This window comes from Typopeltis vanoorti, chromosome 7, assembly GCF_054136105.1.
Source record: "Typopeltis vanoorti isolate ZY-2024b chromosome 7, IOZ_Tvanoo_1.0, whole genome shotgun sequence".
Taxonomy (NCBI): Eukaryota; Metazoa; Arthropoda; class Arachnida; order Uropygi; family Thelyphonidae; genus Typopeltis; species Typopeltis vanoorti.
Window position 1 is genome coordinate 66059600 of NC_143555.1, and position 16821 is coordinate 66076420.

Sequence of the window (16821 nt, forward strand, 5' to 3'; positions counted from 1 at the left end):
TTGTAGTAACTGTTTTATGATATTGCGATTTAGTGTCTGCATATTTAATCATTTTGATAAATTCATCATATAATTGAAACTAATTTGTGTCAGATTAGCAAAACAAGTGTTCTTTGCCTGGCAGGCAGGAAAAAGACCCAGAGGAAGACCAAAATCTAGGTGGATTGTTCCAGTAAAAATGCCTTAGAAGACAGAAATATAAGATCTGATAATAGTCTTGATAGCATAACAGATTAATTAATTTGGAGGAAAATTGTCAATCGGAAGTTAGTAATGATGTAACTTTATCCTGTATATCCTCCCCCCCAACAGCACATGCCAGGAATTTGATGATGATGATATAAGAAGTAAGCCATATCAATTATTTTATAAAAAGTAATTACCTGTTTCTGTTCTCCAAGGATCTTCTGCTTCCCACTGTACAGAAAGTTCTCGACCAGCCAGCAAACGATGATAACCTTTCAGTAACAGCACTAATTCTTCAGCATCTCTGTCCTCTACACTAAATGTGAGACTCTGTAAATAATTTCAAATATATTTTAGAGAGCCTAAGACTTTCTAGTTTTACCTTATATAATCCAGGTAAGATAAACAAAACTACATAGGGGGGAAAAATTCAGATTTTTGGTTGCCTTTATCTCATACCTCCTGAGTCAAATTGCAACAGCTAGCTATCTTAATATTGCATTATGAATAGGTATAAACTCTTTCCATTAAAGATTTTACTATCATTTCAAGTCACTACTACTGTTTTAAACATGTTTCATAATCCTTATATGTACACACACACATTCCTCATTTGGACGAAATTCAACATAGAATTCAAAACTACGTTTGTAACTTCAAATTATACATTCAAGCATAGTATGTCTGAAACACAATATACTAAAAAACCACAGAAAGCACAACTTACTGTATATGTTTGGACAATGATACAATTACAATAATTATTGTAATTATAGTAAAATAAATTTAATTCAAAAGGTATTAATTCTTTTCTTCCTAATAAAACTCCTTTGTATGATCAGAAACTCTGTCTCATATCCTTTGGTATTACAATGGTGCCAAATGAGATTAAATCTATGCTGCTTCTCCTTCTTGCAATCGGATTGTTTCCATGGTCTTTTTTATAATAACTTTATATAATAGGCTGACAGCTGAGTTGGATAAAGGGAATGGCTACATGATGATACTATTGGATTTTGCAAAAGTGTTTGACAGGATACCACACAGAACTTTATTACACAAATTGCAACAAATTTGGGATGGATAAATGGGTGGCTCATGGATAAATACCAAAAGGTATATATGGAGGAGCAGAATCCAAGAGAAGGCAGGTGACTAATGGTGTGCTGCAGGGCTCTGTGCTGGAACCACTGCTATTTAATTTGTACATAAACAATATCGGAAATAATAATTTGAAGGGCGATATTCACTTATTTGCTGATGATGCAAAGTTGGATAGGGTAATAGTTAATTAAGGTGATGTATAGAGCTTGCAGGATGATTTGAATAAGCTGACAATATGGGCAAAACATAATGGATGCTGATTTAATATAGAAAAGTGTAAAGTTATGCATTTTAGGATACAAAGATTATAAGTTATGTACCACGTTGAGGGAACTGTACTCCAGAAAACTAATGAAGCCAGGGATTTGGGGTAGTAGTAGAAGAAGACAGAGTTGAAGTTTATAGGGCACATTGCTAAAGCAGCCAGGGTAGCTCACAGGATTACTTGATTATTGAAGAACACACTAACAAACAGAGATAAGAGTTATCATTCTTCTTTACAGAGCCTTGTTAGATTACATCTGAATTATTGTGCTCAGGTCTGGTCACCTGGGTTTCTTGGGAATAAGGAAATGATGAAGAGGATACAGCGGCAAGTGACCAAGATGGTGAGTGGTCTGTAGAATGTCCCTATGATGAGGATAGATTTGTGGATTGCAAAAGTTAGTTGATAGGGGGGAAAAATGGGGGACAGGTTATGACAGAAGCATTTACAGGGTGTTCGGGATAAATTTGACAGTTTCGTAAGGAAAAAGAAAATCTTCTTTGTATCTATTAAATTTAATGAATTGACAAAAAAACATTACAGGCAGAGTTAATTACAATACTATCAACAAGATTTACTCAAAATAACCACCATTAGCATCGATCACAGCTTCAATTCTGCTTCAGAACCTCGAACAAGCTGATGCTACAGTCTCCCTGGGAAGGGCCGCAAAAACTGTTTTAATTTTATCCATTAACTGGGCTTTTGTATTACTGGAAGTGCGATTGGTGTCTTTTTCAACTGCGCCCCATACAAAATAATCCATGGGGTTAAGGTCTGGGGAGTTTGGAGGCCAAACATTTGGACTGGTGAAGTCGTAGAAATTTTCAGACAACCATTTTTGACTTTTCCCAGAGGTGTGGCAAGGGGCCGAATCCTGCTGCCATACATAGGGCCTACCATTGGCTACCCTTGTTATCCAGGGCTTGACTACAGTTAGCAACTCCACGAACAAAGCCCGAATTCCAATGCCAGGGTTCTTCAACACCTGTTCCTGCAGATTTGCGAGGAATTCTGCTGTACGAACGCAATCAGATCGTCTGCTAGGGATCTTTCTTCTTGCTACATCCTCGTAGTCACCATTGCAAGTCTCTAGTTCATGCCTGATTGTTTTTACTGTATTCAGGGAGCATTGGGCAGCAGTCGTAATATCCTTATTTTGATGGCGGGCACGAATCATCATGATACAAGTTATTCTCTTCCATGATTCAGGTGGGTTCCAGCTATCCATCCTTTCTGACATCTTGTATATGAATGAAGAAGGGTCCAAACTTTTAAATGAAGAGAAGTGTGTGTTAATACATGTAACTTACGGAAAAATATAATTAATTATAAATATGTCAAATTTATCCAGAACACCCTGTAAGTTACTTAATGGATTTTATAGGATTGATGCAGGGGAAATGTTTCAACACTTGGCTAGATGGTAGAGGGAGCAGACAAGAGGTCATCCCTGAAAGATGAGTAAGAGTGTGGTTAGCAAGGGTGTGAAGACTAGATTTTTCACTTGGAGAGTGGGGAATGAATGGAATGGGTTGCTTGAGCAGTTCTAAGTGCTTTATCTCTTAATGGTTTCAAGAAGAGGTATGATAGATATTGTGTTGATAATATGGGTCTCCCATGACGAATCTTGGGGCTCCATGGGGGTGCCTGTGCAGTAATAAGAATCTTTAAAAGTATAGGAAGAAAACAGATAACTACGAACCATTCAAGAAGATTGGTATTGAAATATTGGGAATGGCATCAAAAGATGGCATAATGAATGAGGTAGCAGTATGCATATTCCACCTGCTGTGCACTGCTTGTACTTTATATCACAGATAAATATGGAGATAAGCATTCTTATATTCTCTTATTATTATTATTATTTGTGACACCTCCAAGGAGTCCGAAGACTCAACACGGGAGGATACTACTATACAACTCTCCATCTCCACCATTACACTGAACCTCTACTATCAATTATCCACATCAATGCCACCCACCACCACAACTAGTATTTTTTGTCTGTAAATTGCATGTGTTCTGAAGGGCCAATTTGTCTGTATGCAGGATGAAAAACCAGAGTTTTTGGGAGAAAAACCCTGCTACCTCCGTAAGAGATCAGCTAGCTTACCTTCAATTGAAAAAGTCCATATAAAGATTCCTCTCATCACTACAAGAATCGAACTTAGGTCTTTCCCAATCGAAGGGCGCAACGTACCGTTGTTCTTCCAATTGCACTACAAAGGCAAAAAAGAAGGCTCTCTTCTTTCTTTCTTTCACAAAATTGGCCAGGTAGCCTTTATAAGTCTCTGTCTAACAGCTTATCATGTCTGGTTTTTCATTTTTATTTCCTTTTGGGTTGTATTGTCTGAATATTCTTTCATATAGCATTCATTCTATACCATCCTTTCTAATTTTTTTTTTTTTTTACTTTTATTTCTGTTACTGGTATCTAGTTCGACAGCTTCAATACATATTTACTTCATTTTTTAAAAAAAGTCTAACCTTGTACAATCGGTTCCGTTTACCTTCATGTTTCATTTCTGCTGTAGCAATTCTTTTCTTTATATATTTCTTTCATTGCTCATGATTCACTTGCAGTATTCTTATACCTATGGTAATTAATGCTGGTGCAACAGCATTGTTATTTAATTAAAATAAAAGGATAGTGAAAAAGAGAATAAAATACATAAGAAAAACACTAATTAAAATTACAGCACGTGACAAGTGAAAGGTATATGATACAGAGAAGAGAAATGTCATGTGAAAACAACATATTTATTAGGAAGAAATTAAGAGTAAATCAGCTGTGAAAGCAAGAAATATATATTTATAATTTATTTTTAGTAACATATTCATATTTTCAGAAGCCATGCCTCTTTCATACAATTCATTAAAGCAGTATAAAATATCAGCGAATCCACATCTGAATTGCCACTCCATTTGTGAGCCTTTCTGCACATGTAGCTGTTAGCTAAGAAAAGAAAATTTATTTAATATGATGATGTTTAAAATGTAGTACAAAGTGATACGGTAGTCAAGAGATTCCAACCTGTATGATCTGTATGATAATAAAGGATTGAATGTGTGTAGAAAATGTAGGGAGAATGAGGAATTGAAGTGTATTTTGGATCGTGAGTGTGATATTTTTGTCAACCTTCAGAATGAAGAAAATAGCGATATGACAAGAAACAACAAGGTTGTACATGAGAATTATGAGAGTGTGAATGTAGAAAGTGTGAATGATAGTATTAATGGTTTCTCAGAGAATAAAAAAGATGAGATAGATGCATTGAATGAGATCGTGTTGTTGAATGGTACGATAGAAAGGGCAAAACAGCAGCTAGAGTGCATGAACAAAAGTCGACTGAATGAAACAACCAATAATAAAAGGTATGACAGGAAAAATAGGTGTATGAATGTGAACATGAACAAAATGAAGGATAGAGTGCTGTATGGAGACTCGTTAGTACGAGGTGTGTTAGTAGAGGATTTGACAAAATCGTACCAACCTGGTGTGACCATAAAGGATGTAACTGAGTCTATTAGAGAGCAAAAGGAAAGGGTGAAAGAAATGATTGTTGTGGCAGGTACGAATGATTTGAAAGGAGATAAAATGGAAATGATAGAAGACCTGAATGAATTGTTTGAGGCAGCAAAAGAAAAGAGTGAGAGAGTTAGAATGATTAGTCTTTTGATACGGTATGACAGTGAAATGTTTAAAAGGAAGGCCATAATTGCGAATGACTTTATGCGTGGGTTATGTATGACGAGTGGTGTGGAATTTGTGGACGTGTGGAGTGAGTTTGATGGGCGAAAGGATCTATATAAGATGGATGGCTTGCATTTGAATGGCTATGGTGTAAGAAGACTCGAGAAAGTGTTGCTGAATGTAGTGGATGTGCAAATTCAGGGAAAGTAGATTCGTTAAGGGGGGGGGAGTAGATATACAGTCCTTAGGGAGGCAGTTGAATGTAAGAATGAATATAATATGCTAGAGCAAATAAGGACAACAAACCAGAGTGGGATAGTTAATATAAGGCATCAAGGTAGGGTTGGGGCTAATGGGGGTCTTAAATTCATGTACACTAATACTAGGAGTATTAGGAACAAGAAGGAAGAGTTTTTGGCCATGGTTGGCACTTCCAGACCACAGGTTATTGGCATTAGTGAAACATGGCTGACTGTAGATGATATAGATAGTGGGATTGAATGTGATGGGTATAGTGTGTTCAGGAATGACAGAGAGAATAAAATGGGGGGAGGAGTATTGTTGATGATAGCTGATGAGTTACAGCCAAGGAGAATAGAAGTTGAATTGCAGGATAGAGAAAAGAGCACATTTGAGGCCATTTGGTGTGAGATTGTGGCTAGCAGAACTAAATATACAATTGGGTGCTGCTATAGACCAGGTGATGGAAAAGATGGTGGTGACAGTATGCACAAGCAAATAGAAGAAATGAGTGGAAGGAGGGTGATTATTATGGGAGATTTCAACTATGGTCGCATTGATTGGAGTGAGGAGAGGACACACGGGAGGAAGGAATTGGATTTTATGCGGTTATTAAGGAATAACTATCTGCGACAGCATGTAATGGAAAATACTAGGGGTCAGAGAGTGCTTGACCTAGTAATTACATCTGAGGATTTGTTGTAACAAATATGACCACATTGCCAACAATTGGTGAGAGTGATCATAGGGTCTTGACTTGGGAGGTGGCTAAAGGTGTAGAATTTTCAATTAAGACATAGTACGTGTGGAATTATCGGGCTGGAAAGTATGATAAGCTTAGGAGTTTGATTGGCTCGGTGCCATGGCATGTACAACTGCAAGGACTAGAAGTTGATAGTGCATGGGAGGTGGTTAAGAAATGCTTGCATGAAGCAATGGCTGACTGTATACTTAGAGTCCGAATAATAAATCAAGTAGGGGTTAAATGGATGAATAACACCATTAAGCTTGAGCTGCAAAAAAAGAAACAACTATGGAGGGAATTTAAGGAGAAAGGTGACCGGCAGGCACATGAACGGTATAAAGCGCAGGCCAGAAGGGGGACGAGTGTGGTTAGAAAAGCAAAAAAGGATTACGAAAGAACATTGGCCATGCGGGCTAAAGAGAATCCTAAACAGTTTTTTAGATATGTAGCAAGTAAAAGGAAAAATGTACATGGCAGAATGATTTTAAAGAATGCCGATGGTAGGGAGGTAACTGAATCAGTTGAGATAGCTGAGTTACTGAGTGAGCACTTTGCAAGAATATATCATCCAGGTGGTGACATTGCAGAAACGAATAAACCAGTAGATTATACGGGAATTGTGGTGAATGAAGTGAAGGTGAGTAGTCTATTGCATAACCTCAATGTCAATACATCTGTGGGGTTGGATGGTATACCAGCTCGTGTAGTACGAGAAGCAGCTAATGAATTGTCAGTACCCTTGACCATTTTGTTTAATTTGAGTCTCGGGTCTGGGTTAGTCCCGAGCGGGTGGAAGGAGGGGAAAATAGTTGCACTGCATAAAGGTGGTTCCAAGACCGCTGTTGTAAATTACCGACTGATTAGCATATGAGGAGTCATTGTCAAGGTCTTAGAGAAATTAGTCAAGAAAAGAATACAGGATTGGGTAGATGAAAATGGGATATTGTATGGGGGACAACATGGTTTTGTGAAGGGTAGATCATGCCTCAGTAACTTGCTCACGTTTTATAACACAGTGACAGCTGAACTGGATAGGGGTAATGGGTTTACAGTGATACTACTGGACCTTGCCAAGGCCTTTGACAGGATACCACATGGAACCCTAATCAGTAAACTGGAGCAGATGGGGATAGATATAGGGTTGGTAAGATGGATAGGAGGGTGGTTGAAGGAGAGATACCAGAGAGTGGTTTATTCAGGAGTGGAGTCAAAAAGACGTCTTGTGACTAGTGGAGTGCCGCAGGGCTCTGCTCTTGGACCACTGCTTTTCAATTTGTTCATCAATGATATTGGAAAGGATTTGAGAGGAAGTGTTCACTTGTTTGCTGATGATGCAAAGTTGGGTAGAGCAATTGTGAGTGCACAGGATGTCAAAATTTTACAGGATGATTTGGATAGTTTGGAGGACTGGGCTAGGAAAAATGGATGTCAGTTTAATGTGGCAAAGTGTAAGGTTATGCACTTTGGGGTGAAAAGAATAGCAGCAGTATATCACATAGGTGGAACCGTACTCCAGGAGATTGATGAGGCCAGGGATTTGGGAGTGCTTGTGGATAGGGAGTTGAAGTTTAGGGGGCACATTGCAAAAGTAACTAAAACAGCTCACCAAATCACTTGGCTTATGAAAAATACTTTAACATGCAGAGAGAAGCAAGTTGTTGTTCCTCTGTATCGAGCCTTGATAAGACCCCATCTGGACTTATGTGCCCAGTTATGGGCACCAGGGTTTCTTCGTGATGGGGAGGAAGTGGAGAGGGTCCAGAGACAAGTGACCAAGATGATAGCAGGTCTGTGGAATGAACCTTATGAGAATAGGTTGAGGATTTGTGGGTTGCAGAAATTGGACGATAGGCGAAGGAGGGGTGATATGATTGAGACATTCAAATTACTGAAGGGTTTTTATAAGATTGATCCAGAAGATATTTTTGAAAATATGACTGGTGGTGGGAGGACTAGGGGCCATGCATGGAAGCTGGGCAAGAGCATGGTTGACACGGGTGTTAGAGCTAGGTTTTTTACTTGGAGAGGGGTGAATGAGTGGAATAAGCTTCCAGAATCTGTTGTGGGTGCTACGACCGTGAATGAGTTCAAGGCAAGATAGGATAGATACTGTGTGAATGTTGAATAGTTGTTCCAGACATGATGTTAGGGCCTCCCTCGATGAGTCTGTCGACTCCTTGGAGTTTCCCGGAACAATAATAATAATAATAACCTGCAGCAAAGTCATAGTAGGCAGAGGTAAAAGGATATCTCTATCTGATTGTGAAAGGTGAAGTGTATTTTTGTTGGAAGCTTTTCCACTTGGTTATACTATAAATTAAAGATGCCAAGAAATTATGTTGTTGGTTTAATCCTTTATCCAAGTGTAAGCAAACAAACTTTGTGCCTGAAGTAATTTCAGAACCAGGCAACTTGTATATAGAGGCTAATGACTTCACATCACTTGCCTTTAGTATACAATAATGCAAAGCACATATCTTTACAGACATGTATAATGCTATGCATTATGAGAAGGGCCACTACCCAGACCAGTTTCAACCTTTATTGAGGTCTCGTTATGGGATATTAAGGCAAGTGATGTGAAGTCATTAGCCTCTATATACGAGTTGTCTGGTCCTGAAATTACTTCAGGCTTAAACTTAGTTTGCTTACACCTTATAATTTCTTGGCATTTTTAATTTATAGTATAACCAAGTGAAAAACTTCCAACATCTGTCTCTAATCCAGAGTATTTTAATAAGGTGTGACACCTTTTGGCTACTCATATATGGAAATATGACTTCTGCATTACTTCAACCTAGGTATCACTTCTGGGTCTGACTCCCACCGATGTCTTTTGGTGTTGGGTGGGGGGGGGGGGATCACTGTACTGAGATATGAAAGGCTCTGCTCGGTGGTGGGGGTGAGCCTGCCATTGGGTGAAGCCAACACTGAGGGTTCCTCTCCATGGCATGGCATGGTGGACCTGTAACTGAGCAGACCCACCACTGAGTAAAATGATCCTTCAGATCGCTCCCACTTGCTGAGTTTAGAGTGATCTGGGGGATCACCTGAGTTTTTGGAGATTTTCCTTCACTTATATAGTGAAGGGTAGTGACCCTTCCCAGAATACACAGCATTATACATTTACTAAGGATATGTGCTTTGCACTATGGGATACTAAGGCAAGTGATGTGAAGTCATTAGCCTCTATATACGAGTTGCCTAGTCCTGAAATTATGACGGTGGTCTGAAATGTTCTCGGCCTCGACCATATATGGCAACGCTATCGGCAAGATTTTTTTTTCTAAGTTGGTACATCTGTCATAAGCATCCATGTGATATTGCAAGTCATTCTATCAAGTAGTTTGCTTTATACAGCTGTCTGAAGCAAAAGTGTTGTCTGTATCCCTTGATATAGATAAAATTGAGTATCGTGCAGTTATAAAATTCTTTGTAAAAGAAGGTTTAACGGCAAAAGAAATTTTCGAAGTTCATAGAAGTTTATGGGCACACTCTCCTTCATTTTCGACAATTAAGAAATGGGCTGCCGAGTTTAAACATGGGTGTACCAGCCTTGAAGATGATCCACATGAAGGATGTCCAAAAATTGTAGCAACACCAGAAATCATTGACCAGTGCACAATATTATTATTATTATTTCGGGCGACTCCAGGAGTCCTTAGACTGACTCATCGAGGGAGGCCCTAAACATCATGTCCACACAACTATGCGATTACATTCTCACAGTATCTATCATACCTTGTCTTGAACTCGTTCACCGTCATAGCATCCACAACAGACTCTGGCAGCTTATTCCACTCATTTACCACTCTAAAAGTAAAGAACCCAGCTCTAACACCCCTGCTAACCACACTCTTTCCCAGCTTCCATAGGTGTCCCCTAGTTCTCCCACCACCAGTCCTGATCTCAAAAATATCCTCTGAATTAATCCTATAGAATCCCTTTAGCAATTTGAATGTCTCAATCATATCTCCCCTCCTCCACCTATCAACTAGTTTCTGCAACCCACAAATCTTCAACCTGTTCTCTTATGGTTCATTCCACAGACCTGCTATCATCTTGGTCACTCGCCTCTGGATCCTCTCCACCTCCTCCCCATCAAGAAGAAACCTAGGTGACCAAATCTGAGCACAGTAGTCGAGATGAGGTCTTATCAAGGCTCGGTACAGAGGTACAATAACTTGCTTGTCTCTGCTCGTCAAGGTATTTTTCAACAACCAAGTGAGTTGATGAGCTGATTTAGCTACTCTTGCAGTGTGCCCCCTAAACTTCATCTCCCTATCCACCAACACTCCCAAGTCCCTGGCCTCATCAATCTCTTGGAGTACAGTTCCACCAATGTGGTATACTGCTGCTAATCTTTTCACCCCAAAATGAATAACCTTACATTTTGTCACATTAAATTGACATCCATTCTCCTTAGCCCAGAACTCCAATCTATCTAAGTCATCCTGCAAGACTTTGACATCTTCTGCATTCACTATTGCCCTACCCAACTTTGCATCATCAGCGAACAAATGAATTGTTCCACTTAGATCCTTCCCTATATCGTTAATGAACAGATTAAACAGCAGTGGTCCAAGAACAGAACTCTGCGGCACACCACTAGTCACAGGCCGTCTTTTGGACTCTACTCCTGAATAAACTACTCTTTGATATCTCTCCATCAACCAACCACCTATCCACCTCACCAACCCTATATCCATTCCCATATGTTGTAATTTACGGATTAGTATTCCATGTGGTATCCTGTCAAACGCCTTTGCCAGGTCCAGCAGTATCACTGTAAACCCATTTCCCTTATCCAGTTCAGCCGTCACCTTGTTATAAAACATGGCTGACGGAAGAAGATGACCGGCGAGTCAAAGTGCATGAAATTGCTGAGACTAGGCATTTCAAACAAATGTGTGGGATATATTTTGCATGAAGAATTGTAAATGAAAAAGCTTTGCGCAAGATGTGTGCCATGCAGCAGATCAAAAACGCACTCACATGAAAATATCTGAACAGTGCTTGGAGCATTTTAACAGGAATAAAACTGATTTTCTGTATTGATTTATTATTATGGATGAGACTTGGATTCACCATTACACACTAGAATCCAAACAGCAGTCAAAGCAGTGGACAGAAGCCGGTTGTTCATCACCAAAGAAGACAAAGTTGGTTCCATCAGTAGAAAAGGTCATGGCATCAGTGTTTTGGGATGCGAAAAGGTATTTTGTTTATTAATTATCTTGAAAAGGGTAAAACAATAACTGGGGAATATTATTCCAATCTTTTAACCAGACTAGATGAAAAAATTTGTGAGAAAAGACCCAATTTGCAGAAGAAAAAAATGATCTTTCATCAGGACAATGCACTTGCCCACAAAGGTGTTTTGGCAGTGGAAAATTAAGGGATCTGCACTATGAATTGTTAAAACATCCACCCTATTTCCCAGATTTGGCTCCCTCTGACTTCTGTCTCTTCCCAAAACTAAAACTTTTCCTCACTGGTCATCGTTTTTCTTAGAAGCAAGAGGTGATTGCAGCCATAGAGGGGGGTATTTTGCATATCTTAATGTTAGTCAAAAGTAATACAGAAGTAATAATACATAAGAATACAATACTGAGGTTATGAAGCTCCAAATAATTGCTTAAAACTACTAGTTATATGTTCAAGATTGCAAGTGAAAAGTTATGGTTATCTGGTCATATTATACAGTAGATAGTCACTGAGCTAGGTAAAAAAAAAAAAAAATGGAAGTTCTCCATACCTTTATCTTATACCTTTTTGTCAAAATGGTTGGCAAAAGTTAGCTTCAAAACTCCAACATAGGTATGTATTATGGTGGTAGCTAAATTTTATCACTCAGTGTGAAACCATCACTCTGCTTATTAAAGGGCATTATATTTAATCTTCTAGAAGAGGTTCTAGATTACCTTAGTCCATCCATCCACAGTACTAATACTAAATGTACCAATACCTAACAATCTTTCATTGGTGAGATTCAAATTTAACAAAAACATATATATATATATATATATATATATTATTAACATTAGACCTCCTTGGAATTGAAAGACTCATTGTGGGATGTCCCCACTACTGCACAAAGAAATTGTCAAACCATGTCTTAAACTCATTCACCATTTCTGCACTTGCCACACAATGCATTCCACTTACCAACCACTCTCTGTGGGAAGAAACTGTTCCTTGTCTGCTTTCTCACATCCTTATTATACATCTTCCAGAGATAGTCTCCTGTTCTATCCCTCTCTCTTCTTCCATTGCATGAAAAATATTCTTCCACATTAATTTGGTAACAGCCATTCACCAATCCCTCTCCTCCTAGTCCCATTCATAAGGCTTTACAAATATCATTAATCTGTATGAAAACTGATTAATGTCTTCATATCCTCAATCAGTATACCCCATATTCCAGAGCCTGCAAAAAAATGTGTTTAGTGAATCATCTCTGGAAGTTTTCTGATATATTCTGATTCCCACAAAAGCCAGGTGACTAAATCTGCACATAATAATCCAATTTACCACCTTGTTTGAATAGTAATTACTGATCCTGCAGCTAATATTTATCATAGTTCCCATCCCCTTTAATTCTCAAAGACAGATCTCAGCAACATTTGATGATACTCAGACTGGCATATGGCTGTAGGCTTGATGTCTTGAGCTGACTGAAAATTATAATTAATGCTAAAAGACACAAGAAATAACATACACACACACAGGTAATATTATTATTCAAAAAGTCATTTATATATATATATATATATTATTGTGAGCTTTTTATCACCTCTTTATCAGGATCCTTAAGAAACAACTCCACACTATAAGAAAGTTCATCTTCTTTTGTAACTTGAATACAGGATACCTCTTCTATCTGAGCTAGTGTGAGTGGCTAGAATCAAAATAATAATTAAGTGAAAACCTAATTAAAAATAGTCAATACAATGCATGATTTACCAGTGAAATATCAGCATTTATAGTTGTGCACAAAAGCAGAACCAGCTTAAATGAAATGCACACTATTAGATATTTATTATTTCTCACTTGTTCTTGAATTGAAGCTTCACAGAAAAGTTCTCTCAAACTTCAGATGAGTGCATTTGGATGAGCGGTTTTTTTTCTTTTTAACTTGATCCAATAGTCAGCATCAATTACATAGTCTGCCAGTCCAGATCTACCTTTTTTGATAGGTAGATGTAGTCTTTGTTTACTTTTGTACATCCTACCACTGTTCTCATCTCCCCCCCCCTGCCCCAAATAATGCTACTGAAGCATGGTACATCACAATCACTTGAGGTGGTTATTCATTCATTCATTTCGTATGGTGATTCAACAGCCGTGAGCCCCTTTTACCGGGAGGTATGGCACCACCTCAATCCCCTATATTTTTATCCGGGCTCGGGACCAGCATAGCTGACAATTCAGACCTATGGCTGGAGGGATTGTCTTAAGTATTCCTGACTGTATCTGTGTGTTTGTTCACGGGGCCAGTTTGCCTGCTTGCAGGATGAAAAACCCCAGATAAACTGGGGGAAAAAACTCTGCTTTCCATGCCCAAGACTGGTAACTTGGCTATGGCTCCTCATGTCATCAACGGGAATCGAACCTAGGATACTCCTTCCCCAGGCATATGGTTGCAAAGTGCATAGCCACTAGGCTAATCGAGTGGACACCTGAGGTGGTGATGCTCATGGATGCTTTTGCAAGATATTTCACTTTTTCTCTAGATATATTGCATTGCTTGATTAAATGAGTGTTTTATTCTTGTGACAATATCCACGATTTTGGCAAGTTTTTTTTTCCTGAAGTAGTTGTTGCAGGCTCTTCTGATTACCCTATAGTTGCTCTCATGTGATGATGGAACTTTGTATATACTATACATTGGCTCATCCTAGTCATCTAACAGAATTGAAAAAACTAATAGTTCTGATTTTCAGAATAATCAGGATGTCTAGGGATGGCAGCTACTTATCTTTTGGTAGTGACTTTAATTCTTGAGTATTCACTATTGATAAAAAATAGAAATTTACCAAGCTTTTGAACTCATATGGGTAGGTGTTGAATGCATTATCTTAACATATATAAACCAAGCAGTTGGTGAATACATAATGATGGAGCATCTCCATGTAGTAATTTATCAATTAATGATAGATATAAAGTGTTCAGTGATAGAAAAATAGACCATTCCATGAGAGAGCGTCTTATTCTTTGCAAAACAAACGCCTTCTTTTGATGCTGGCCAAGAGGTCAGGGGCTTTGCTTTCTGACAATGTATGTGATTCTAACTCACAGTGAGTTTAAATCCCACTGTAGCAGACAGATGAAGTTCATCATCTGGTGTGAAACCACCCTGTTTTACAAGAGGCCTGAAAGTCGCTTGAAAAGGTATACCATGTTTGTCTCTAAAATAAGGTTCTATATCAAATAGAGAGCACAGCAGTTCACTCTCCTGTCCTAGCCAATTTCTACAAGGATTATTTTAAAAAACAATGCTGTTGACACTGCCGTTCTCAAACCTATCTAGCTATGATACACTGTTGATAAGGAGCAGGTTCTTTGCATGGAGAGGAGTTGATAATTGCAATGTTGCCTGACAGTGTGTTGCTTCCTGACACATTGGAGGATCTTAAAGCACAGTTTCATAAGCTTCACGTGTAACTACCACAACGAGTCTTTTTGACTCCATGAAGGTCTGGTGTTTAATAATAATAATAATGTTAGACCAGAAGCATAAAATCATAGAGATGACCTACATGGGCCCTAGTAGCCAGCTTTGGCTGTTGAGAAGGAGTTCAAAGAATTAGTTTATTAAATCTGCTGCCTGATTTCAAAAAAAGTATTTAAAGTTTGTTCATGTTGAAATTTTCTGAAATAAATTACGTAGAACAGGAGAAAATAACTTAGTAATAAATTACGTATTTACAACCTGATGTTTCACTAGCTCAAATTATTATTATTATTTATATGGGTGCCTCATGGAGTCAAAAGACTTATCATGGGAGACCAACACCATCTATTAATACAATACCTAGTATATATCTCCTTAAACTTATATACTGTTGGGGCACTCACAACCACCTCTGGCAATATTCATTCTGCTCATTCACCACTCTCCAAGTAAAGAACCCAGTCTGCACACCCTTCCTAAATGTGTACACTCTTAGGCAACTTCCAAGTGCAACACCTTGTTTTCTCCACAGCTCATTGTGTATCGAAAAATTTCTTTTGTGCCAGTCTTATCAAATCCCTTTAGTAACTTATAAGTGTCTATCATATCCCCTCCTTTCTGACAGGCAGAAAGGAGGGGATATGCTAGACACTTATAAACTCGAATGAGAAGGATAAGTGGAGAGTGCTGTCATCAGCACAAGTGAAAAAGGTATAAGGTCCAGAGCATGTCGTTTACATATATGAGGAAGAAAGTGGGTAAAATAACAGAGCCATGAGGAACTTGCATTAATAGCATAATCCAAAGAAAGAATACCCACTATTACAGATAGAGAATAACTTCAGAGAAAACTGGCAATCCAATTACAAAGGGAGGAGGGCAGATCATAAGACGGTAAATTACAGAGAAGTCCTCAATGCAGTCACTATGAAATGTTTTGTCGGTATCGAGTTCACCAATGCAAGTTTCTCCAAATTCTTCTATGGTGGCATGTGTCCAGAGATGAATGATATAAGTAGCTGCTATAGATCTTGACTGGCTGTAAATCCAAAGTGGTAGATTTTGCAAGTTAAATGCCATTGAAGATTCTCTCCATTATTAGACAACACTGAGGTGAGAGCAATACGTCAATAGTTTGAAGGTAGAGATACTTATCCTCTTTTTTATGGAAATAGCTATATATGGACCTGCTACTATGCTGCAGAGAAGATCTGAAATCTGAGTATAACATAGTATGCAGCATTTTTCAAACTCCAAATCACAACCTATTATTGGGTTGTGAAATCAGTTCAATGAATAGAGATCAGCATTTTTTTTAACGAAATGGAATAGAAAATATTGGAATGGATCACACAGATTTTGTACCTTAAAAACACTTCAATTCAAATTTCTACAAGTGTTCAAATCTAACTACAAAACACAAATGGATCATGTTTATGAAAATGTTTATTCTGGCTAATGTGCCAAAATAGGTAAGGAGAGTCTGTGACGTTTGCCTTCACTGGAGTCCTCTGGATGCATGTGTTTCGTTAAATATTAAAAAAAATATTGTATTATTGGCTTAAACCAAAATACAAAATGATGGTACAACATAACAAAATTTCATGCCGGCTGGGGCATCGCCTGGTTAAACAAAGCCCCTGCTGTTTTCGCCAGGGAACCAGGGCAAACAGAGAAAAGTCAGCTACTAGAACAAATCTGAAAACACACCCCAATTCAACATCACCGGAGTTAAAGATCAGTACTATCCACATAAGAAGCCTGAATGGAAAAGAAATGGAGCTAGCTGAGGAATTAGATAAGTACCAGATTAACATAATAGGAGTGACTGAAACAAAAAAGACAAAAATTGGTGAGATCTTTCTGAGCAATAAATACAAAATGTTATATTCAGGCAATGACAATTA

General features: G+C 38.3%; 1 protein-coding gene across 6 annotated transcripts in view; it reads right to left on the reverse strand.

The window, feature by feature from the left end:
* Window positions 1-16821, reverse strand: part of LOC150104740 (uncharacterized) — a 434041-nt gene that overhangs the window by 58899 nt on the left and 358321 nt on the right. For all 6 annotated transcript variants that reach the window (XM_090395917.1, XM_090395916.1, XM_090395915.1 and 3 more), the window contains 2 exons: window positions 13034-13138; window positions 384-516 (listed from right to left, as the gene is read on the reverse strand). In XM_090395917.1, the coding sequence (XP_090252043.1) occupies window positions 384-516; window positions 13034-13138 (238 nt within the window). The remainder of the gene's footprint in view (window positions 1-383; window positions 517-13033; window positions 13139-16821) is intronic.